Here is a 25802-nt window from a genome sequence, read left to right as displayed (position 1 = left end):
TTACCTAATACATATATCAGTTCCATACGAGTCCATATGATAGTCTTAATTATGGTTAACCTAATCTAAAACTTTTGCTCCTTGTCTTTTCTTCTCCTTTACAAGAGTCCGAAGGGGACAAATGGTTTAAGCTTATCACCGGTATTTAATTTAAAACAATTTATTTCATAGAGTAGGAAGGGAAATAAAAAACATAAGAATGCTTATAGTCCTTCCTGAAATCAAGATGAAATCGAAGACAGCATAGCTAGAAACAAAATAAAAATATTATTTTTATGGTTTGGACAAAAGGAAGAAAAACCAAACAAGAAGGTGGACAAATAATTGGCGAGAAGACATAGATTACCGTATTATCATGAACCGCGAGTAAAGATAATCTTTTAGGTGAGAAAAATTAAAAAGTAAGCATTGACGCATTAGTTATTGATTTAAAATGTAGTGGAGGTTCTTCCGGAAGGAACAAATATCTATGACAGGCGAAAGAGGTCGGATAATACCGGAACTTAACCAAAGATTTTTGGTTAAAGAAATATGAAGAGAGCCTTTGAATTTTCCGGATCCTTTACATTAGAAGTATGGAGGATTATGTATTGGGATTGGGGAAAACATAAGCCACGTTTAGTAAACGGGGTCTCGAATGTGATCCCAAAGCAAGCTAAACTTGTGTGTTCAAATGATTGATAAAACAGAAACCTAAGATAGCTCAAGAAGAGTATTAGTAGGTGCAAAATACAAAGGAAAATAGCATCTTTAGTTTTTTTCGCGAAGATCGAAAGTATGTTGTAATATCATAAATGTTGGAGGAGGAAAGTTACTTTGAGACAAATCTCTAGGTTATATTCATTGATGTTTCATAAGACATACATACATAATATATGCGAAACACTTGCTAGAAAACTAACTATCCCGTACATACTTTCGGCAAATAGCTTATGATATTATGAAACACTTGAGGGCAAATGATTTCTTTAGTCATAGTGCTGCTAAATATATATAGCTTATGTACCACATTATTAAATCTATCAGGAGAGGACATTGTTTGACATGGCAACACTTTTTTTTATAAGTGCATGTTTTATGTTTGGTCGGCTTGCTCTAGTGAGAAAGATTAGAAATCTTTGAACTAAAACTTTTGAAATACAGAAGAAAGATAAATAAATCTTTGAACTAAAACTTTTGAATAAGACTATACGATGGGTCTGATTGGTTGCAGCTGTGATTTTAGTTTTTTGCTGTAGAATTTATGCTGTGTATTTTTTTGCTGTAGCTGTAAGATTTTTGCTGTGATTTTGTATGTTATAAAACTCACAGATTTATTAATAAGTTTTTAAAGCACTGTTATTTTGCTGTGGAAATATTACTGTATACAACCAAAAGAAAAGGAAAAAAAAGAAACGAAGCTGTAGGTTTCAAAAATCAAAGCAAAGCTTGATTGTTAAATATTGTGGCTGTAGAAATATTTTTTGCTGTCCACAGCAACCAAAGCACAAACCAATCAACCTCAATAAACCGTTTTAATTCATTCAGTATAACAATCGATCATTAACCCAAATTTTACAAATTGACTAACTTTATTCCACACTTTTTGATTATTTCACGGATGGTCCGATTCTAGTAGAGTCGGAATCAAGAAGAGACGAAACTCAACTGAAGAAAAAAAAAACTAAAAAAAATTAAAGCTAACTCGAACAGATACACATAAATGGGCATGTTCGTTTACCTGTCGCGCGATCTGTTATCTATGACATGCGACTAGTCGTAGGTTGTTGTTCGTTTTAATGTAGCACGGTTGATCGCACGACCAGTCGTAGGTTCCGATTCAAGTCGCCCGAAAAAACAGCGACTAAAACTTATAAAAATTTTGATCGTGCGACTGGTCATAGGTCGCAGATTGCAGGTCGTGCGACACGTAAACGAATAGTCGCGGGTTTAGTCGCATGTCGCATGTCGCAAGTCGCATGTCGCGCCACGTAAACGAACATAATCTTAATCGCATGTCGCAAGTCGCACGACACCTAAACGAACATAATTTTAATCGCAGGTCGCGACCTGCAACCTGGGACGGGTGAACGAACAATGCCATTGTTTTTTTTTTTCCTCTCTGTACATGACAAATACGACGACCGTGGCGTGTCGTTTCGTCAGGTCTTAGTCACATTTCAAACACACAAACAGTATCAAATCCAAAAGCAAGGAGTCTTTTGGTTCCTTCTCCTTCTCTCTATTCCCACTTCACTCTCTGGCCTTGTTAATCCTACGATTTGTCTTCTCCCGTAACTCTTTCTAATTTCTATGTCCGAATCCTCACCATCGGACTCGCATCCGTCTCTCACTGCGAATGTCCGTGCAGAAATCGACTCTTCGTCACGGTTCGTTTCAGTCAGAGAGGCGGCCACTCGCTTCGGCGGCTTCGGTTTCTGGAGACCCCACAGCTCTGAATCCCTTCAGGTTTCTCCCTCACTTTTTGTCCGAATAAAAGTTATGATTTTTAGGGTTCTCTGTTGCTAAATTGATTAGCAATGGCTGTTGTCTGAAACCAACATTGATTTTTGATCATGTCTGGTTTGTGAATAAAGAGAGAGAGAGAGAGAGAGAGAGAGAGAGAGAGAAACACAGCTTAGTTTATTATTTAACCTTAGTTTCTTCACATTACAAGACTGCTTATTTATACAACTTAGAGAACGACATGATGATGATGATGATGATATGTAAAAGTAATGTTTTTTTTTCTGATTTTTGTGGTAGGATAATGCCAAAGAAGGAGATATCATTGAACTCAAGAGACAGACTGCTGAGCTACAGAACTATCTAATGGTCAAAGAGTGTGAGACGCTTGATGTGCTGAAGGAGCTTGAGTTGACTAAAGCCAGGATTATAAATCTCAACTCAAAGCTACAGCAGAAGAAGAAGAAGAATAAGGAGTCGTTAACAGAAGAAGTTCACTGTCATATCAAGCCTGCAGGTATGGTACTTCAAGATTTAAACAAGGCAAAGATGAATCTGTGCAAGAGGACGGTAGATCTCGCGCGTTTGCGCCGTTCTGTTGAGGTCTTGAGCAAGCAACTGAAGGAGGAAAAGGATGCACTTGAGAAGACCCGCGAGAGACTTATGCACAAGTCTTTGAAGGTGATATCTCTAGAGGAAGAAGAAGAAGCTAAGAAGGGTGAAACCAGCGAGAAAGATCTTGAGAATAACGCGTTGAGAATGATTAACGAGGTGCGGAGACTCAGCTGCGAAGCTCAGGAGTACAAGAAGACAGGAGAGAAGGCAATGGCGGAGATTAAACACACGAGAGAGAAGATCAAAACGGTGGAGATAAAGTTGGTGGCTGCTAGAAAGATGAAGGAAGCGGCTAGAGCAGCTGCTGAGGCGGTTGCAATCGCAGAGATTAAGGCTGTTGCAGGAAGTGAAAACACTGTGACTATCTCTGCTGAAGAGTACGCTAAGCTGACTCTTGACGCTAGAGACGCAGAGGAAGAGGCGTGGAAGAGAGTGGAAGATGCAATGTCCACAGTCGAAGAAGCGAATGTTTCAGAGATGGATACTCTGAAGAGAGCAGACGAAGCGGCGCAAGAAGTTGAAGCCAGCAAGAGGGCATTTGAGGAAGCTGTGGAGAGAGAAAACACTGCAAACGCTACAAAACTCGAAGCAGAAGAGGCGCTGAGAAACTTGAAGTCAGAGAAAGGACAGAGGAGAAGATCATCAGTGAACAACACTGCCAAGTTCAAGACCAGAAGAGAGACAATAACAAATAGTCTGATGGATGTAAACGGTCTGCATCTGACGTATGATTTTGTTCCTGGTCCATCATCATCTTCGGTCCCTGTCTTGAAGCCAACGATGTCAATAGGGCAAATACTCAGCAAGAAGCTACTAGTTGCAGAGGATTCAGACATGAGTGTTGTTAAGGAGAGAAGTAAAATGTCTTTGGGTCAGATGCTGGCAAAGAATAGCAATGGTGATGGAACTCTGAGCAAGAAGAGTGAAGGGAAGGAGAATGAGAAAAGATCAGTGAAGAGAAAGAATCTCGGATTTGCTAAGATCGTTTTGTTGTTAAACAAAGAGAGCAAGAACAATAAGAAGAACAAGAAGATTGGTTTGAACTTGAGGTGATACAATGATTCAGTGGTTTTAACTTCTTACTTTGTGATCAGTAAATTTAGGAACAGTTCAAAGTATCCGAGTTCTAAACTTCTCGTCTCATCTTGTGTCTCGTCTTTTAATGGGCTTTTTATTGGGCTTTTGTGTTCTTTCATTGGTTCCTTGTCACTTTGTGACCGTAACTCTCTTATGTGTATCATGAGTTTATTTCTTGTACACACAACTTAGACGATTCATTTTCATGACTTCTGTTTTTGCATAGGCTTTGTATTGGTTGTATCAGCCTATTTATACTCACTACGGGGTTTTCCGGGCTACGCCCGGATTTTTTCCTATAATATTAATTTAGTTTAATTTTTATATTTATTCTATAAATAAACAATATGATATATATTGGAACTGGTTATAGAATTATAAAAGTAAATGCAAATTTAAAACTACTTGACATAATTTCTTGTTTTATTGAAATTTTATTTAGGGTATTAGTAAAATTAATAAAAAGTTAACTAAATTATTAGTTAAGATTATATATTCTTTATCTTGAAATTTTCACTATTCAAAATTTGTTATTTTATTATTGTAAATTATATCACCTGATGAATAAACATATTAAAATGATTTAAAATTTGTTTAATTTGAATATATTTATTTTTTTATTGAATAATTATATTTATTACCACACGTATTTAAGTTTACGTAAAATAAATTTTAAATTAACAGCATTTTTAAAAAAAATTTGTTAATGTTTATTTTGGCTTAAAACCCAATAATTTATAACTTTTAAGGATATTAGGACATTTATCTTTTTATTTATTTTGTCACATGCTAATACATTATATATAACTGGAGTTTCCTCCTCAAATAATCTACGAAATAGGCTTGCATGATCATTATATCATCCATCTATTACAAATGCTTCTTGTTTTTATGTTTATTGTCATCAACCTAGAAGAGCAAAGCATTAACATCCGTTTTATTTTTATGCTTACTCACACTACAAGAAAACATATTTTTTACTAGGACAGTATTCGTTGTAAATTCGTCGTAAACGGGGTGTTACGACGAATTAACGTCGAAAGACGTTTCGTTGTTAAACGTCCGTCGTAACAGAGGTTTCGTCGTAAACAACTCGTTACGTTTACGACGAAATATATTCCTCGTAAAGCACATGGAAAGGATTCGTCGTAAACGCCACGTAAGACTTCGTCGTAAAGCCCACGTAATTATTTCGACGTAAAGCACACGTAAATACTTTCGTTGTAAATCACTCGTAAACATTTCGATGTAAAACCCTCGTAAATATTTCGATGTTAATCACTCGTAAACATTCTATGTAAACTCCATGTAATGTTTACGAGGAGTTTACATCGTTTCTTATTATATTATTATTAATTAGTATATAATAGATTTTAATTTATATTTAATATTCAGAATTTAAAATAATTTAAATTTTAAAACGAAATATGAAATTGCAAAACATATTTTAAAAAGTCATACAATAATATTTAAATTCATAATACAAACAGAAAAATAAAAAAAACTACATATTGTCGAAGTAGTTGGTGGGGTTGCTCGGCTGTTGACGGGTTGGATCAGACTCTTGGGGATCTCGTGGTGGCATTCCAAGAGCGGCTCGTCTCTCACTCAACATTCTCTGCATAACCGAGTTTCCCACGGCCATCACGTCTAGCAAATCCCCAAGAGAGTCTAAACGAACCTGCTGGCTATCCATTTGAGCCTTCTGGCTATCCATTTGAGCCTTCATCTGAGTAGTCTCTTCATCCCGTCTCGAAGTGTATGACGAAGTTGCCCTTGCAACTTCGTTAACAGAGCCTATACCGACTATCCGTCCCTTCTTTTTAGGAGCCACCTATAAAATCAAAACATATATTAATATAGATAATTAAGTTAAAATATTTAAAATAATGTAAACAAAAATTTTAAGTTACCTCTTCGAAGATTCTGTCGACCTCTTGGGTGGACAATGTGACTGGTAATCCATCGGGAGACTGCTGGATTAGTTGCGTCTCCCGTTCTTCAATCCGACCAGCCACTGTTCGGAAGAGTTTCTCAGATGCAGGATCCATGAAAACTCCGTCGGATGTGGCATGAGTCATCTTGAATAGGTCAGACAGAGAAGGTAAGACTCCCGTCTTCTCGAACTACAAAAAAAAATTAAATTAAATATTATAAATTATATTAATTGAATATTTTAAAATTTATATTTAAAACAAAACTTACAGCTTCTAGACGGACTCCTGCATGAGGTTTTTGTCCGGTTCTGTGAAGCATGGGCAAATGACCATCTTTATCCTTCGTCCTTCGAGAAGCCGAGCACGAATTGGCCTTTTTGATCGAAGAGGGGTGCTCCCAATAGGCGATGAGGCCATCCCACACATCCGTCGTGAGCTCAGTGGGCTTTCCGTCATACCCGTAGATCTCCCACTTGTCCTTCCAATCAGAGACTGTGTTGCAGAGGCGTATCTTTGCCTTTGCAACGAATTCCGCCTTCACCCTCTCGGTGATTCCCAAAGACCAATGCCACTTTTGCTGAAACATAAAAATTTTGAAAAAATTACAATTAATAATAAATATTAAAAATATATATATATATATATATTTAAAAGTGAAAATTTAATTAAATTTAAAAATTTTACCGCAAAACATTTAAACCACGTGATCTAAACGTGATTTGGTGTCTTGCTCCAGTTCGGGTATGCCCCGTCGTAGTAACCCTTAATCGTCGCCGAAACGCTCCGGCTAACACGGTTGTTAGCCCCATACCTGAAAAAAAACAATTTAACCGTTACAAAATAAAAATTAATTAAATTTTAAAGTAATAAAAATTAATAACTTACCAATAAGTTCCTCGGGGTCTATCGGGGTCTAGAACATCCAAACCCTCCCGTCCAGGCTGGGCAAGCAAATCCTCCACCGTATATCTCGCGAAGGGAGCATATGAAGGCACACGCAAATCCGGATGAACTGCACCTTCTGGGACAGGCTCAGGTGCAGCCGCTGGAGGAGGAGGTGGAGGCATCTGCGGTGGAAGAGGAGGACTCGAAAAAACTCTCTGAGAAGTCTGAAAGTCTGGAACTGCATCGGAAGACGATGGACCGGAAGAAGATGTATCGGAACCATCGCCAAACAACTGGGCATAAGTAGGAGCTGCTGGTTTCCTTCTAGGAGCCATCTAAAAAAAATTTAAATAAATTTAATCAATTATGACAATATAATTAAAAAATTATTCTGTTACCTAACTAATCACCTAAACTATAGGATTCCGTCATCTAACTAATCACCTAAACTAATTATCTAAATAATCACCTAATCTAATTACCTAACTAATTAATAACCTAAACTAACTTAAAAAAAAAAAAGAGGAAAGAGAATGTACCTTAGAGGGAGAGGAGAGGAGTTTGGGAGGAATGGACGAGGCAGCCTCGTCTCGGCGTCCCAATATATAGAAAATGTTTCGTCGTAAACGCAACGTAAATTTACGACGAAGTTACCAGGCCCGCGTTTTTTCATTTATGACGAAGTTACCAGGCCCGCGTTTTTCGATTTACGACGAAATTACGTCGAAACATCGGTTTACGACGAATTTACAAGGCCCACGTTTACGACGAAGTTCCAGGCCCGCGTTTTTCCATTTACGACGAAATTACGTGGAATAGATAAACATTTACGACGATTTTACAACGCTTAACCCTAAACACCGAGAATGAAATCCCTAAACCCCAAAGTCACATATCATCTACCATCATATCTCTTCTCTACTACTTTGTGCTCTTTCTCCAACTTAAACTCTAAAACCCTAAAACTCCAAATAATTTTTTTAAAATTAACACAAATACATATTATATAAAACAACATTTGTTACACATACATTAGGATGGTAAAAAACAATATTTCTTTAAACATACGTTACAATAGAGAAATACAACATCAGAGACATATATTACATCACTTTAAATCGTTTTCGTTCTCATCAATAGTACATCACTCTAAATCGTTTTCGTTCTCATCACTATCATTACAATCATCATCGTCGCTTCTCTCGAACTCGTCTTCACGTGCTTCATCTGTCGCATCTTCGGGAATATCTTCATATTGAAAGTTTTGCGGGTCGATCAAAAGGATTTCATCAGTTGGTTGTTCTGGTACCTCAACTTCATTGATAGCGTCTTCTTCTTGCAAGGGCGGTTCTTCTCCAGCGACAATGCGTCCACGAGGTGTAATTTTGATAGCAGCTAACCAGTTTATCCCGGAAGTTCGAAGCCGAGGATAAGGAAGGAAGCTTACTTGCTCGGCTTGTGAAGCTAAAATGAAAGGCTCAAATTTGTTGTATCTTCTCCCAAAATTGACATCCACAACACCAAATTTGTTATACCGAATCCCTCGGTTCACAACAGGATCGAACCATTCACATTTGAAGAGGACGCATTTTAGCTTCAATAACCCCGGAAATTCCACTTCAATAATCTCCTGCAAGATCCCGTAAAAGTCCGTTTCACCTTTCACACATATTCCGTAGTTACTCGTTGCCCGATGTCTCCCATACTCGTATGTGTGAAAGGTAAATCCTCGTGTGAAATACATAGGTGATGTGGTGACCTTTGCAACTGGACCTTGAACCAATTCGTGAAACCATACGGGATAATAAGGATCGTCATAATCAACCTGCAAAAAGCAGTTATTCTTAATTAATATTGAAGTATCAAAACACTTACTTAATTAATCAATGTATGAGATATATTACGTACCTGTGATTTTAACCACTTGACAAAGTGCTTATCTTTACGTGTGTCCACATCAGTTGCAGATATTCCTGGTATTGCTTCTTCAACTTGAGATACAAACATGCTGCAAATTAAACAAATAATCAAGTCATACATAATTAACTGCAATTCATATAATTAACATTCACAAAAATATTTACCTTTCAAAGTAACGGGTCACTGCATCCTCGCAGTTGAGCAGAATATAAGTGTGGGCACTATGTTTATCCTCTTCACATGACCACCATACTTCTTTCGTTTTACCACCAAACCGTGCAATTTCGCAGAAAATGTCAGGAACACCATCAATTGGATATGATGTCGGTACTCCACCATCATCATATCTTCTAGGAACTCTTTTCCTCGTACGAACAGTTGGAGCAAAGTAGTATGATGTGAAGTTAGATGTTTCGGCTGTCAAACTTCCCGCAACTATTGAACCTTCCACCTTTGCAAGATTTCTTGCTTTCCCCTTCAAATGTTTCATCTGTCGCTCATACGGATACATCCATCCGTTGTGAACAGGTCCACGAAGCAATACTTCATACGGTAGGTGGACAACTAGATGCTCCATGACGTCAAAATATGAAGGAAGAAATATCTTCTCCAGGTTGCAAAATATGATCGGAATGTTATGATGAAGTTGTTCGATGACTTCTTCCTTGAACGTACGTGTGCTGAGATCTCTGAAAAAAGCGCCGATGGCTGTATATTGCAAAAGTAATCAAATTAATAACATTTCATAACATATGTATATATATTAACGTTTTATAATTACCTGCAAGTGCTTCATGGACATTTGCTGGAAGGAGCTCGGCAAAAGCAAATGGAAGTAGTCGTTGCATAAACACATGACAATCATGACTCTTCATTCCGGAGAACTTTTGACCTCGTTCAACACATCTTGACAGATTTGAAACATAACCATCAGGAAACTTAACTTCTGATGCAACCCAGTCAAACAAGGTTGTTTTGGCTTCTGATGACAACCGGAAGATGGGAACAGAAACGTTTCCATTGCTCTTGATATGTAACTCACTTCTTGAGAAAATATCAGGTAAGTCCATCCTTGACTTTTTGTTATCTTTTTTCTTCCCAGGGACGTTAAGTAATGTATTCATGATGTTCTCAAAAAAGTTCTTCTCAATATGCATGACATCCAGATTGTGGCGTAAGAGAAGATCCTTCCAATGGGGTAGCTCCCAAAATATACTCTTCTTATGCCAATTGTGAGACACACCATACCCATCAGGCATATTTCCAGGAACATGCCAATTTCCTCCAACTTTAACTGTTTCCTGAGCTCCGTAATAATCAATGTCTGCTTCGATCTGCTGGCCGGTGAGATATGGAGGAGGACCGTCTCTGACAATTTTTTTGTGCCGAAACAATGTCTTATTTCTTCTGTACGGATGGGCAAGTGGAAGAAAGCGACGATGACAATCAAACCAACAACTCTTCCTACCATTCTTCAGTTGAAAAGCATCCGTCGATCCAAGACAATATGGACAAGATAATCTTCCATGTGTTGTCCAGCCAGACAACATCCCATAAGCAGGGAAATCACTTATCGTCCACAGCAGAACTGCTCGCATCGTAAAATTGTTTTTCAAGGAACAATCGTACGTCCTCACCCCTTCTGACCACAATTGCTTTAGCTCTTCTATCAACGGTTGAAGAAAAACATCAAGAGACCGTTTTGGATGCTTCGGCCCAGGGATTAATATGGTCAAAAATAGAAATTCTTGTTCCATGCACATATCCGGCGGTAAATTTTACGGCGTAAGAATGACTGGCCACAAAGAATATTGTCTACCAGACATTCCAAATGGACTAAATCCATCGGTGCATAACCCAAGATAGACATTTCGAATATTTGTAGCAAAATCTGCGTGTACCTTGTTGAAATGTTTCCACGCTCTTGCATCTGATGGATGTGCAACCTCACCATCTCTCTGGACATGTTCCGCATGCCACCTCATCGATGCAGCAGTCCTCTCAGATTGATATAATCTTTTCAATCTGTCTGTAATTGGTAGGTACCACATCCTTAGGTACGGTACCCTATTCCTCCCACGGCCTTGCGGTTTGAATCGTGGTTTTTTGCAGAATCGACACTCTTCTAACTTGTCATCTTCTTTCCAGTAGATCATGCAGTTGTCGATGCAAACATCAATCATCTCCGAAGGCAACCCAAGACTATAAACCAATTTCTGAATCTCATAATAAGATTCAGCAGACACGTTGTCTTCTGGCAAATACTCTTTAAACAACTCTGCCCATGCATCCATGCAATTCTCAGGTAAATTATGATCCGTTTTAATATTCATCATCCTAGCTGCTAGAGACAATTTAGAGAGACCTTCTCTACAACCAGTGTAGAGAAGGTTCTTCTACATTTCCAGTTCCATCAGCTATTGTTGTAGTTGTTTCTAAAAATGCATCACTAATCATATCTTGAACCCTATCATGATCTACCATCTGCTCATGATCTTGATGATAATTATATTCATTATGCAAATGATTCGGTTCTTCACTATGATGACCATCCTCAAAATTATTATTACTACTACTAGCTTCATTTCCCCCATAACCCTCTCCATGTTGATACCAAATGTAGTACTGTGGTGTAAATCCTCTGTTTACTAAATGCTTCCATACAGTTTCACTACGTGCAAATTTTGAATTCTTGCATTTCCGACAGGGGAAGAACATCTTACCGCTTTCCTGTGTGATCGGTGTACAGCCCGCCTGGTGCATGAATGTCTCTAGCCCGCTCAGAAATGCGTTCGTCACCCTCCCGTCGGAATCTTTGTGCAAAATACATCCAACTCCGTAACTCGTAAATACTACCGCCACCGGCCATTTTTTTCTTAGATTTTTTTTTGAAATCTTTTTTTTTCTGATTTTTTTTCGGATTTTTTTTTCTCCCGTTTGTGTGTTGTGAGGAAGAGAGTTGTGGGAAATGACATATATATAGAGAAATTTTCGAGTTGGGTAGTTGAAATATAACAACGATTTTACAAGGAATATTTTACATGGATTTTACATGGTTTTAACATATTATTTACAACGACTTTACGACGAAATTAGGTAAGTTAAAGCACATTGAATACACGTTTTCACCTAAATATAACGGTAACATGCTTCGTTGTAATGTCGATGTAATGATTACGACGTATTTCTCATTCCACGTACATTCGTCGTAAACTTACATGGAGTTTACGACGAAATCTATTCGTCGTAAATTTACATGGCGTTTACGACGAAAGTTAGATTCCTCGTAATTTCGTTTTAAACACCATGTAAATTTACGACGAAATATTTTCGTCGTAAATGTTCGTTGTTATGGGCACGTTTTCTTGTAGTGTCAAGTGTATTCTTAAGAATGTTAATTAATTACTAACTAATAGCTCTTATAGTCACTCTTGTGTCTTTTGTTTTTTCATAAACCCTCTGCTCACATCTCGGTCATCCAACCTCTAACTTTACTGAAATATGTATATAACATGGTGGCCTTGGCATAACCAAAATATTATGACTGTAAGTTAAAAACAATTCCATATTTTTAATCAAGATGAATCATGTAGACATAAGCTGAATCACAAAATAGGTTGTTTGCCCGCATGTAACTTATTAGTTTATACTACGAGCATAGCCATTGTTCAGAGCTTGATGAGTTGTTTCAGGCCATTGCGAAACTTTATTATATATAACTTATACAATATTTAAGTTACAGCAAACAATAAACAATATTTAAAGTACGTTGAAACTGAAATACAATAATTAAAATAAAAAAGTGAGGCCCAGTCATTATTCAATCAAACACTTGTCTCTTATTTGAAAATTTTACAAACAAAACCAAAAAGACAGTTCAAACGATTAGAAGACAAAGCATAGCAAACAACCCGATTAGTCCAGCAGATTTAAAGTAATCAGTAAACATAAATATAAAGACAGAAGTGATTATAAAAAAGTAGTTCAAAGATTAAAAGACAAAGTCTGAAAGGGAAAGAAACAATGCACTGTCTTTAGATAAACCAAAATAGTACTTAAACTGAAGCAAACTTAAGAAAAACCAAGTCTATGCTTGAACTATATAGCAAAGACTTAAACATACATGAACCGAAGCTTAATCATCACGTCTTGGGCGTTTGGCTTTCTCTGGATCAGCACTGTCAAACGTCCTCTTACTCTCCTCATCTGCAGAATCACCACGGGTTTTGAAAGGCTAACAAACTTCATTCTCAGTCTGCACTGTCTCCCCGGACGTGGCAGCAATGTTGCTTCCAACAGAGGCTTCTGTGGGTGGTGGTGTGTCTAGAGAGAGGATCTTGGTGACAGTTATGGCTCGGGTATCGCCAGAGAAGTTGTGTTGTGTAACTTTCACACAAAACTTATGTGTCTGTCCGATGGTGCTGATTAGAGCTTCCGGGACAGGCACCAAATGGTCAGCTCCTTCACTCCCATTAGCCTATAATGTGAGAAGAACAGTGTGAGATTTGATCAAAAAAGAAAAAAAAAAGAACAGTGTGAGATTAAATTATATGAGAGTATTAATTGATGAATATTTACCTCAAAGTAGCTGTTAACTAACTCTGATGCGTGCCTTCCGGTTAACACACGACCAGCATCACCTAGTAGGACAAAAATGGCTTGGTCACTGTTGTCATAAACAGATATCTTTGCACGGTACCTGTTAAAAAAGATTCAGAAGGAAACGTCACCAATGTAATAAACAGAAGCAAATAACAGAGAAAGAATAATTAAATGTTCAGGCGAGAGACCATACTGAGGGACACCAGCTGTGTTGATCTTCTCACATTTCGTGTTTGTACAAACCAAAGATGTTGCGCCTTTGGTAGCCTTAGCATGGCATCCACTGCATCCAATATAGTACCAAGCTGAGCCATGAACAACATCATCGATAGTAGCAGTGCATTCAAAAAAGGCATCCTGCGACATTTTATAAGCATTTGATATAAAAATCTTAGTGTTTCAAACTGAGTAAGAAGTATATAACTTTATTTTTACCTTTGCAGATTCTTGCTTCATGTAACTGAATATATCTGCTATAGTCAGTGTCTCACGCTTGGTGACGACGTCTGCACTAACTTGCTTAATTAGCAATCTCCGGGTTTGAGCCGAGCCTAACACATAATAAAAACATTGATTCAGTCATTCACTTCAATATGTTTAACTGTGCGCTTCACATGAACCTGTATAGAATAAATACTAAAGATGAAGATACATACCAGTTGAAATAATCTATGGTTGGCTGGACATCATAGTCCATGAAAACCCGTGAGGGAGACATAGAGGTCAGTGCAAGGGTACCTGTTCAATAACGGAAGAAACATCAAAAATGATTGAGTGAGAAATTAAAGGCCAGAGTCAAAAAAAAAATGTTTTGGAATAGATAACAATAATCAACCAATGACAAAACAATAAACGTTTATGGAATAAGAAAATGTCAATGACAAATAAGAAAACGTTTATGGAATAAAAATGATTTTAGTATCACGTAAGCGAACAATGAAACTATCTTTTTCGAAACATGTCACAATTATCAATGAAATATGAGTCCAAAGAGATAATTGATTACCTCCGAGACGTTTGGTGTTAACAGCTGTGACCAAAAGCAGTGTGGGAGTGTTGTCATATGAGTTAAACTTCTTGCAGAAGTCTGCTGCAGCCTGGTCCCAAAGGTAGAGCTTCATGACAGGTCCGCTGCAAACAATAAGCTCTTAGGTATTTAGCAACTACCGAGAAATGGTGACTTGAAAATGGAAGAACACACTAACTCATGCGATTGCACATGAACCATAATGTGTCGAGTGGTATCGATCTTCACTTCATCAGGTGTGGGACGCTCAATAAGAGTATGTCCATTGACCAGCTTCATGTGGCCCACAACATCTAAAACATTTTTATGAAGAGTGTAATTTAGATGGTTAATATAAAAATCTAGAAACCGAATACTTGAACTGATTAGTTAACCCAACAAAATTCTAGATTTCTTTACCAAAGCAGGAAGATAAACTAAAACTACAACAAAACATAAAGCAATGTAACTGAGATATGATTTTTAAAATTAGTATGCTTACCGTAGAGGTCACCTTTGATATCACAGTTAGCTTCAAAATCTTCATATGAATGAAACCTGAAACGGTCTTCATCGAAACAGGTTGGAATCTCGTGAAGGACCGACAATTCAGAATTCCATGTGAAAGACACGGTTGCGATATGATCAGCCACCCGATACATAGGTTTGTTTTTCGACCCGTAGAAGTTGTTGAGCCTATAAACTGACCCTTGCTTCAAATCAGGCAAGTACTTCTTGATACGTCCTGGTGGGATGAATCCCTGAATGACAGTTCCCTGTTGTCGGAAAAAATAACAACTCATGAAATGAGAACAAAACCTCTGAATAAAAACAAATCTGAAACTAAACCCTACTTTAACTAATGAATCAATATTATAACAAAACGTCAAAAATACTAATCAAAACACTAGATTCTTCTAACTAAACTCTATTTTAACTAACAAAACGTCATAAATCAAAACCGTAGATTCTACTTAAAAGTTTAAAGAAACTTCTAACTAAACTCTATTCTAACTAATGGATCAATCGTATAACAAAACGAACCGTAGATTCTACTTAAAAGTTTAAAGAAACTTCTAACTAAACTCTATTTTAACTAATGAATCAATCGTATAACAAAACTTCATAAATCAAAACCCTAGATTCTACTTAAAATTTTTAAAAAACGTCAAAAAAGCCACGGGAAAACATAGAACTGCGTTCTGAAAACATTTTTTTAAGAGAATCGAGGTACCTGCTCGTCGATGAGGAGCATTTCCAGGCCAATAATTGTCTTCTTCACCGGATTTCGAGCCTCCCAGAAATGGATGAGCCGGAAGCGCAATTGAGTTTCATGAGGACCTAGAGAGACATCTTTGAAGAACATGAATTTTTCGTCAGTGTCGGATGAGACTGGAGACTTTCCATTTCGCTTCATCGCCATGGTTTGAGATCTGAGTGGTTCTAGGGTTTTAGTTAGTACGAAGAAAAGAAGAACAGCATATAAAGGAGGAGGAAGAGAGGGAGGTGAAACGAAATCATTTAAGGAGGTATTGATTGATTGGTACGAAAGTATTGAATGTGGATCACTTAGTTATCGTTGATTTTGATCGGAGAAGACGAAGAGGGACGGGTGAGAAGAATCGCCATCTTCGACGGCTAGGTATAATTGTGTGATCTGCGTCGGATGGGGCAAAGTCGAGCAGTCTAACGTGTGGGCTTCGTGCTTCGTATTTGGGCTTCGTGCTGCGTCGGATGGGGCAAAGAAATAAAACCCCAAGGCCCGTGAGTTTAAACGAAAGCAATCCGTGAGGCCATCTGACGTGGCAAAAAGCATGTTTCTGATTGGTCCGAATAAACTGTCCTACGTGTCATAGCTCTCTGCTCAGTATATCGAGCTTTTAGTAGTGTAAGATTCAATCCGATTGTTTTTGTTGAGTTAGTCACCAAGTGAAACTTCCTTGGGGTATGATCATCCAAAGCTTTGACCTAGTTCATAAACTTATGTCCATCCTTGTGAGGTTCTCCTCCCAACTGCTTCAACTCAAGCCTTGAATCTCACCGGTCTTGGACGCAAATCCCGCTTTTCTTGTGAATTTAAACAAAACTTTGGTTTGGTTTTATTAATAGTTTATAGGTGTGAATGTGCATTACATTTTTGTAGATTGTAGCCATATTACAAACTTTAGTTCGTATTATAATGCTAGAAATCTTAGCTTGCTTTCAATTTCTGAGTATATGTATGTATAAGAAGTCTCTCATGTTGTCTTAAACCTAGATCATTTTTTTAGAGAAATATATAACTATGGACTTGAGTAACAATGATCCCCTGAAATGGTTGGAAACTATTTTATTTTATCAAAGGTCCCATTAATGAACCCTTTGAGACGGTATAATATGTTAATATAGATTTAACTGAATGGTAGCAAAAACTCATTGCAAGACGAACTAAATAGTTATATAAGGTTTAAACAAGTGAAATGTTGAAATATATAAAAGGAATTCTGAAAACTTAAACTGATAGAGAAACAAACATGGAATTTAAATTACAAACTAAATTTGCTTAATTACCAGTGTTCTCTTTTACTTGAATAGTACAACTCTAAATGCAATAAAGATACAAATATAGTAATATATGTGTGAATAAGGGAGTGAAAACGTGGAAGAAGAACCATCAAGGGCCAATGAAATAATATAAGTTCGAAATATGATGAAAATATTGAAACTTCAACTTTTGAGGAAAATAAATGTAACTGTGTATATGCATGTTCATCCACGTGGTTCATGCAGCACAGCATATCTGTTCCCCACTTAGCCTGGCCCAACCACAGGCACAAGCACTATAAAGATAAGTAAATCCTAACAAATCCGAAAGGGAAAAGAAAAGAGAAAATACAATACTTATGATATTGCAACTTTTTTCTTGCAACTCTAGCAAATGGAAGATTATTTGTATTTTAATTGATTGGGGTTTCACCTTCTTCCAAAATAATTGGTTTAGAAAGTTTGACCCCACATTAATCAATCATTTTTACCAAAACGGTAATAACAACACTAATTGTAATGAATAGGATACAGTGAAACCTACCCGTCGGTGGCTGACATTACCGGAGAAAGAGACTAAAGACGAGATCTTCTTTTCTTTTCTCTTCATGATTTATGTTAGAGACTAATTAATTTGTTAAACCAAAAAAGAAAGGAATTAAATAGGATAGTTTTTTTATTTTTTCGTTGTAGTGGCGATATGAAGAGAGCTAACATGAGAGCCAAGGAAATTATTTTTGAAGTTTTGAGGTGTATGTTTATGCCTTTAATATTGTAGTAAGAAGAGCCAATGAAACTCAGGATGGACAGCGCCAAAAATATCGATGTCTGTGATCATGATGGCGCTATCCCTCCTGAGCTTTACAGATTCTTCTCTACTTTATCTCCTGTTTATATTAAAAAGTGACGAGGAGATTTAGAGAGGAAGGTGAAGGTAAGATGAAGGGAGTGAGAAAGAAGGAGAAGAGAAAGTGTTATTTATAGATAGAGAATGCGAGTTTAAGAACTTGGGTTCAATGGAACACACGTCATCGTCTCTTCTTAGAACGTGATTCTACCAAAAAAATATCATTAAGAACTATTTTCCTGAATTTCTTGGCATTTTTTGTTGGGAAAGTAGTCATACTTATACTACCTCCGTTCCCGAAAATAAAATGTTTTAGGTTTTTTTCTTGTTTCACAAAGATATATTTTCTATATTGTTAAGGTATTTTTTTATACTTTTGAAGAACATTAATTGAGAATATTTGAACTGATTAAATTTCATTGGTGGAAAGTTATTGGAAAGTGTATAATAAAGTAAAAAATAAATTAAATTATAAACATTTATTAAATTCTTAATAAGCGTGCATACTCTAAAAAATCTTAATTTCAGGAACGGAGGGAGTACTATATAGTCCAGATGTGATTTATTGGATCCCGTATAGTTTGTTTGACTTTCTATGTCTCAGGTCATTTCATACACAAGACTTAATTCAAATACATTATTAATGCTATTGGAAAATCAATTATGAGTGCATCTATTGATTCTTTTCTAATACTATATGATAGTATATCTCATACTATCCCGGATTTTAAGTAAATGAATTATATATGTATACAATAATAATTGAAGGAAATTTTCAGAGACCCAAAAATTTGTGTATAGTATGGAAAAGTAATGGTCCAGTAAAACCTATGAAAAGCTTAATACCGCTGTTGTCTTTTATTTTGGAAAAACGTAATTTATACTACATGCATTTCTTCAATAAGTATAATTTATTTACCACATTTGCAAACTACGAGACTCCACAAGTTCACAGTATATATATACTGTGGGTTACAATGTATAAAATATGATTATTTTGAAATATGCAGATTAATTATTTTTATAATACTAGAAACTACTGAAAACAATAATAAAGATGTAAAGAGTGATGTTAGATGTGTAAATATAAAATGTCGGAGGTGCAATTTTTGCCAAAATAGGTAAATTTCTGGCAAATGACGGTGAAGTGTCTTTCCCATATATGTTTACCAATATGATTAGATTAATGAATGTCAAGACTTCTTTTTCTTATTTTTGCTTGAGAAAAGTGAGTGCCAATACTTTTTACTTTTCGTTTTTAGTTATTTGTTTTTTTCATGCATCCCTGTCGAGTGCCGACTACGGTAGTTTGTCAAATACGTATTTAATTACTTAGTTCCAACTTTCAAAAGATATATGAATGCGATCGATGCTTGACGGTCAAGAAGACCTTACAAATTAATTTAGTATTCTAATATATCGACGTAAAAAAAAATATAATTGGTTAGAGTCTAATCGGAACTGTTTTTATCATATTTGATACAGAACATATAATTTTTTTATTGTTAACGGGTGTATTGGATGTTCAAACATTTGTATAGTTGCTAGGTTCACATGCTGCTGAAGTTTGATTGTGTGGTTAGAAGAACATATCAAAAGTTTCGATGGTTTTCTATTTCATGTCCAAAGTTTTGATGGTTATAAATGAACCTCCTTTAAAACAAAGAAAAAAGGGTTGTATTGGTTCTTTTCAAATGATGATTATTATGTTCCCCATTGCGCATCTACGCTTTAAACAAATATCACTTTTAAAGATACATTTTCTTATAAAAGTGAATCTGGGTGTTATTAGTTACTATGTTTACATCAACCTCACATCATGCGCTGTAGTCAATACTTGCAACAGTCCTCCCATATCTCTCATCGCTACATTCTTCTCAAAAACAGAAAAATATCGGCTTAGTTTTTCCCATAAAAATGAGGTTTTGGCCACCAATTCCATTAAGGGGACTCCATGATTAATTCAGAAACGAAATAAAGGATTAATCAGTGGCGGAGGCAAGAATGTCTTTTATAGGGATCAATTTAGTAACATATGTATTTTGCAAGGGTGACAAACCTAAATTCATCAGAATTTTCTTTGAAAATACAAGTAATTTTTTTTTTCAACAACAATTCACATGGGTCATTTTACTCCATGATTAATTCAGAAACGAAATAAAGGATTAATCAGTGGCGGAGGCAAGAATGTCTTTTATAGGGATCAATTTAGTAACATATGTATTTTGCAAGGGTGACAAACCTAAATTCATCAGAATTTTCTTTGAAAATACAAGTAATTTTTTTTTTCAACAACAATTCACATGGGTCATTTTACCCTCTTGTTATAACACTGGCTCCGCCACTGGGATTAATTCACCAAATTGTTTAACAGTTAACATACCCAGTTGATAAACTTCCCAGAAATATAGAGCATCAGTAATTCAGTTAATAAACTATCAAAAATATCTAACATGGGCCATGTTCCGTTTTTTATAACTTAAACAAAGCATCCCTTTCATTCGATCAATTTATTTGATTTATTTTTAGTCTATGCATTAAAGAAGTCTAGAGATGTCAATAGGGTGATCAAGCCCATTAGAATTTTCCTTTTTGCAAACTTTAATAGACTCTTATGTTACAATTTATGAATCGTAGCATATATAGTTCATAGTTTAATTTATTATTCATAATTATTCTGAACTATCATGTATGAATTAAAATTATTAGCATAGTTTCTTCATTAGTTTTTTCTTCATTAGTTTAACCATAACTAATTAACTAATCAGGTATACAGTTATTTAGTTTTATAGTTAAATGTGTTATATTTGAATTTTTGCTAACGCTTGGTGGATTATTTCAAAATATAGTCAACTATTATGGCCATCACAAAGAATACGAGAATATAGTTACTTTTACGATATGCTCATATGCAGTGGTTACGTAGAAGAAAATGTTAGAGCATCTCTAACCTACGGTAAGTCATTTAGTCTTTACATTCAAGGGATCAAATGAGGGGTCCCTTTTCGGGGCAAGGTGCATGTGTTCTACGTAGCTGGAGAACTTCCAAATATGAGAAAACAAAAACAAAATTCACACAGGAATTATATATATATATATCTTTTATTGACTGAGAATTTAGAAACATTCAATCTGACATGATTCAATTTAATTTGGGTAAGCTTTCGTGAGGTCATTGTCATAGGCAACAGCGCTAAATCAATAGCCTGATACATTAATGTTTAAAAAGATTTTGAAATCACATAAATAAAAGAAGAAGAACGAATATAAGTTTTTTTTTTTTTGTAAATAAAAGAACGAATATAAGTTGGATTATATTATTCATTCAAAAAAAAAAAAAGTTGGATTATTTTGCTACTAATATACATGGAACTCTATAGGAGCGAGGGACTTTACTCTGTATTGCCCCAGTAACTCATGTGTTCATTCTATTTTATCCCACCAATTAAAAACAATATAATTTTTAATATATTTTAATCAGAAACGTGGTGAAAATCGAAATTGCCCTTAAAACCAAATATTTACAGGATCCAACCTAAACTATTTGACTCGACCCACTATTAGCCGGATCCTTAACCAGATCCGCGCGTTCCTTTCTCTTTTCTCTTCCTTTGTCGTCTCTCACTCTCTTCTAAACCTTCTAAACCTGAAAATTGAAAAAGAATCCTAGAACCGACGAAAACGATGAAGCTCACCGCATTGACTGCTTCCTTCACTGCTTCTTCTCTGATCTTCCCTTAGTCCCTCGTGCCTTTCCTTGTTACTCTGATTTCATCATTTCCCCAAATCAGTCTGTAACCCTAGATTTGACGAAATCAATTGAAAAAATTGATCGAATCAACTGCTCCTGCGGCGTATTCTATTCTCCCGCTCCTTCTGTCGGCGACGCAATCGACGGAACCCTAGACTTCATCTCCCATCTCCTATTTTCGTTCTCGTCTCTTTCGTGTAAAAGGTATGTTCTCTCTCCAATTTTTGATTGATTTTGTTGTTGGTTTGAAAGTCCGTTTGAAAGTATTGTGGTTGAAAATCGGTTAGGTTCAGATTTTTTTCAGAATGAGGATTACAGAGACTGAAACTTTGACACGTTTGGTTTTGAGGTTATAGAGATTGAAAGTTTGGTTTCAGACTTGAGATAAGTCTAGTGATTATTGAAGACTAACTGTTTTGGTGATAGAATGTCCTAGACTGTTTGATATGTGAAACCGAGTTGAGTGATTGATTAATTGTGATGTAGTGATCGAATTGATTGGTTGGATTTTTATTATTGAATGAATGATTTAGGGTTTTGAGATCAGACAGCTATAAGAATCAATGATTTATTTTGTAGATATTTCATTGAATGGGTTTGTTAGCGTTGGTGGTTATTGAACGTTTATTGTGTATGTATATATTCAGGGGATCAAGATATTGAGAGGCTATAGATAATGGCAGGCCAAGGTCGAGGGAGAAAAAAATCTCAGCAGAAAAAGTCCACAAAAAGAAACAGTGCTCCTGTAGAAGAGCAGCATGTAGAAGAACTTTCAACAGAGAATGATAGTGATGATCTATCAGCACACGGAATTAAGTCTGATAATCAGGGAACCGATAATCAGTCTGCATCATCTCAGGTAAATTATTCCCAAATGCTAATAAACAGACTAGTAAGAAACAAATGCTAATATAATTTTTATTTGGTTTACAGGAGTGCCAACCACTGCCACCTGATGAGCTATGTTTCAAGAACACCGAGTTCACCCAGACGTGTAAGATACAGAGCAAGTGTTATGTGACCGAGACGGTGAAGTTTCTGAAGAAGGATAGGTTTGAAAACCACCCTTAGTTTTGCCATTTTTTCCACATGCCCGATGAACCAAACTTGAAGCTGCAGGGTATGTGGATGCTTCTACTGCGCATTGTTCCTTTACATGAGTCAGAGGACACATCTTGGTTTGCTGTTAATGGAGTGCCCATTCGGTATTCAATGAGAGAGCATGCTCTCATCTCGGGATTGGACTGCCATGACTACCCGGCTAAGTATAAGAAGATTGGAAGCTTTGCGTTTGTAGACAGGCATTTCAAATCACATAAGGAGATCACTATGCTATCTGTGAGAGAGAAGTTGTTGAGTATGAGTGCGTGTGGGGATCGACTCAAAATGGCAGTGCTTTACTTCTTAGGCACGATTATCAGAGCGAGGGGAAGGTATAATGCCCCGTTCGACCCTTTCGTATTAAGAATCGTCAACGATGTGGAGGTTTGTAAAACCTTTCCTTGGGGTCGGTTGACGTTTGAAGATGCTCTCCGGTCCATCACTCACGTGATGAAGCATCTGAAAGGGAAACCTAAGAATAATGTCAACTTTCCCGGGTTCATAATTCCTTTGGAGGTAAATTTGATTTATCCTTATGATTTTTTCGAGTGTATTTTTTTTCTTATGATTTTTTTTTCTTTTGACAATCAGATCCTGGCATTTGAGTGTATTCCAGCTCTGAAAGCACGATTTAGAGAAGGTGTAGAAGGCTGTATGAGTAAGTGTCCGAGGATGTGTAAAAAGCGGTTCCAAAGTAACAGCATGAAGGGTTATCCTCTTGAGGATTTGTACGACACACTAGGAGAAATTAAGGTATGTGTTACGTGTTGTTTTGTTTTTATTAAGTGAGTGGAATACAATGTTTTGATATTTTGTTTGGTATAAATTTTCAGGTTATTGAAAGTGTTCTTGTTCCTACTGTTGATGAGGAACCTCTCATGGCACGCTTAATGGATGGGGAGCCAGACTATGAAAATGAAGAAGGCGTGAGTAATTTGTGGAGCACGTGGTTGACTGTTAAGGAGAAGCCTATCTTTTGGCAAGAACTCTATGAGTTAGATGTGGCTGCAAGGGAGTTTCCTTAGAAGAAAGATAAAAGGAAAGTGCATGAAGAAGCATCCTCCTCTAATACAAGTTTGGAGGACGTTTTGAAAGGGTTTGAAGAGAGGTTGATGACAAGTTTTAGTGAAGTGAATGGGAAGGTGGAAAAAATGAACAAGAGACTTGGGAAGATTGAACGTTGCCAAGTTGTTTTAAAAAAGAGGTGTAAAAGGATGAAGGCAATGGAGAAGAAGCTTGAGAAGATTGAAGATTGCCAATATTATTTAAAAAAGAAGGCCAAGAAGGTGGAGAAAGAAATGAAGGAAATGAAAGAGAAGGAGGAGGATAAGGAGAACAATGACGGTTTCGACTATCAAGGCATGGATTATGACTGGGGTGGACAGCGGAATGACAGCAATGGAGCGGACGCAACAACCAAAGAACCTGTAGATGAAGATATGGTTGAAAATACAGAGGTGGTAGAAGAGAAAGAGAGTGAAGAAGACGCTCAGAAGGACGATAGAGGTTCTGAGGAAGAGACAGAACCTGAACCTGAAGCAGAAGCAGAAGCTGAAGAAGACAAAGAAAAAGAGGATGAGGAAGAGAGTGAAGAAGAGGCTCAGAAGGAACCTGATGAGGTTCAAGATGAGGTTGAGATGAATGAAGCCAATGAGATTGAAGAAGAGGTTGAAACAGAGGCTCGGGTTGAAGTTGAAACCGAGAAAACTGCTACACCACCACGTGGTAGGACTAAGGCAGCAGCCGCGAGGAGACAAATCCTAACAACACCAGAGAAGTTGTTCGGAAAGGCTGAAAAAATGGTGGAGGAAGAGATGAAAGAACCTGAGGAAGAGGGTGAAAAAATGGTGGAGGAAGAGGTGGAAGAACCTGAGGAAGAGGGTGAAAAAATGGTGGAGGAAGAAGTGGTAGAGCCTGAGGAAGAGGCTGGAAAAATGGTGGAGGAAGAGGTGGAAGAACCTGAGGAAGAGGCTGGAAAAATGGTTGTCTACGAAGGCAGTACTTGTGAAACGAAGGAAGCTGACAAGGGAGCAGCCAAGCCTTCTGGAACTGGGGTCAAGCATAGGCCAAAACAAATGGCATTGAGGAAGCACGCTACTAAGCAGGCTCCTAAGCCGAGGGGTAGACCGAGAAAGGATACTGAACCAAAGAAGTTCACAACGCCAGAACAGACAAAAAGGATACGTTCACGTTCACAGTGGGTTTCCACTCCTTTCACTGAAGCTAACACTGATGAGATTGAAGGGCGCAAGAAGAAGCCTAGAACAAAGGCGTAGAAGACAAGAAGCTTAAAATATTTTGGGTGTTAAGTATTTATCTCGGATTTGTTGTGAACTTATGTAAGAAGTTATGTTTTGTTGCTTGCTGGTCTGTAAAACTTGAATGATATCTCTTATGTAGGATGCTCTGTGTTGTGTGATTGTCTTGCAGCAGGTTTGGCCCAATTGAGGACAAAACGATCTAAGTCTTAAGAAAACACATTTGTACTACTAGGTTTATTATGTATTACTAAGACAAACAAAATTTGTCAACAATAAGAAAAAAAAATATAAGAAAAAAAATGGCACATGTATAAAACGTGTAAAACGTGTAAAATATAAGAAAAAAAAATAGCACATGTCTAAAACGTGTAAAATATAATATTAAACAAAACATGTTTGAATACTCTTAGTAGTACTCAAGGAAGTAGTAATATTTCATTCTTCATAGTAATATTTTTGTAAATCAGAACATTTTTTAGTAATACAACCTGAAGAAATTAAATTTATTAGTAATACAAATGTATTTAGACAATTTTAGATTATATATAACACACTGACATAATTTTTTTAAATAAAATGCGTATTTTCTGAATTTCATCCCATTATGGCCTTCACATCAAGACATTAGTATAGAAGTAGAAGGATGTTTTCTATAGAAATGAGAGGTTTTCAACTAATTTCAGAATTTAAGAGTATTTTATGTCTAATTTGGCAAATAAACACACAATATGACCATATAATCTCGTAATATATGAGATATTTTTTACTAAAAATAAATAATAAGACGAAAACAAAAGTTCTTTGAAACATGCATACTACATAGTAATTCAAA

The 25802-nt window shown here is 36.5% G+C and overlaps 3 protein-coding genes across 4 annotated transcripts; 2 read left to right on the top strand and 1 right to left on the bottom strand.

Moving 5' to 3' along the window:
- The first annotated feature begins 2042 nt into the window (after positions 1 to 2042).
- Positions 2043 to 4461, top strand: LOC106403099 (WEB family protein At2g38370-like). The gene is made up of 2 exons (XM_013843948.3): positions 2043 to 2448; positions 2746 to 4461. Exons 1-2 carry the CDS (start codon positions 2293 to 2295, stop codon positions 4111 to 4113), a joined length of 1524 nt encoding a protein of 507 aa, XP_013699402.1. The 5' UTR covers positions 2043 to 2292; the 3' UTR covers positions 4114 to 4461.
- Positions 4462 to 12807: 8346 nt separating this feature from the next.
- On the bottom strand, positions 12808 to 20121 carry LOC106352063. Its single transcript, XM_013791750.3, has 9 exons — positions 15722 to 20121; positions 14990 to 15263; positions 14687 to 14801; positions 14488 to 14612; positions 14138 to 14219; positions 13917 to 14032; positions 13675 to 13838; positions 13458 to 13578; positions 12808 to 13356 (listed from the first exon to the last, which is right to left on the bottom strand). Exons 1-6 carry the CDS (start codon positions 15908 to 15910, stop codon positions 14002 to 14004), a joined length of 816 nt encoding a protein of 271 aa, XP_013647204.3. The 5' UTR covers positions 15911 to 20121; the 3' UTR covers positions 12808 to 13356; positions 13458 to 13578; positions 13675 to 13838; positions 13917 to 14001.
- A 249-nt stretch (positions 20122 to 20370) lies between these two features.
- LOC106441839 (retinitis pigmentosa 1-like 1 protein) lies at positions 20371 to 25697 on the top strand. 2 transcript variants are annotated; one of them, XM_048755122.1, is made up of 4 exons: positions 20371 to 22467; positions 22542 to 23225; positions 23301 to 23462; positions 23543 to 25697. In XM_048755122.1, the coding sequence occupies exon 4, from the start codon at positions 23822 to 23824 to the stop codon at positions 24983 to 24985; it is 1164 nt and encodes a 387-aa protein (XP_048611079.1). In that variant the 5' UTR covers positions 20371 to 22467; positions 22542 to 23225; positions 23301 to 23462; positions 23543 to 23821; the 3' UTR covers positions 24986 to 25697. The 2 variants fall into 2 exon arrangements, with proteins under 2 accessions (XP_048611079.1, XP_048611080.1); XM_048755123.1 differs by having other exon boundaries at positions 20371 to 23225.
- The last annotated feature ends 105 nt before the right edge of the window (positions 25698 to 25802 follow it).

This window comes from Brassica napus, chromosome C4, assembly GCF_020379485.1.
Source record: "Brassica napus cultivar Da-Ae chromosome C4, Da-Ae, whole genome shotgun sequence".
In the NCBI taxonomy this organism is placed as follows: Eukaryota; Viridiplantae; Streptophyta; class Magnoliopsida; order Brassicales; family Brassicaceae; genus Brassica; species Brassica napus.
The sequence above is the reverse complement of the archived record's forward strand: the minus strand, read 5'-3'. Positions and strand labels throughout refer to the sequence as shown.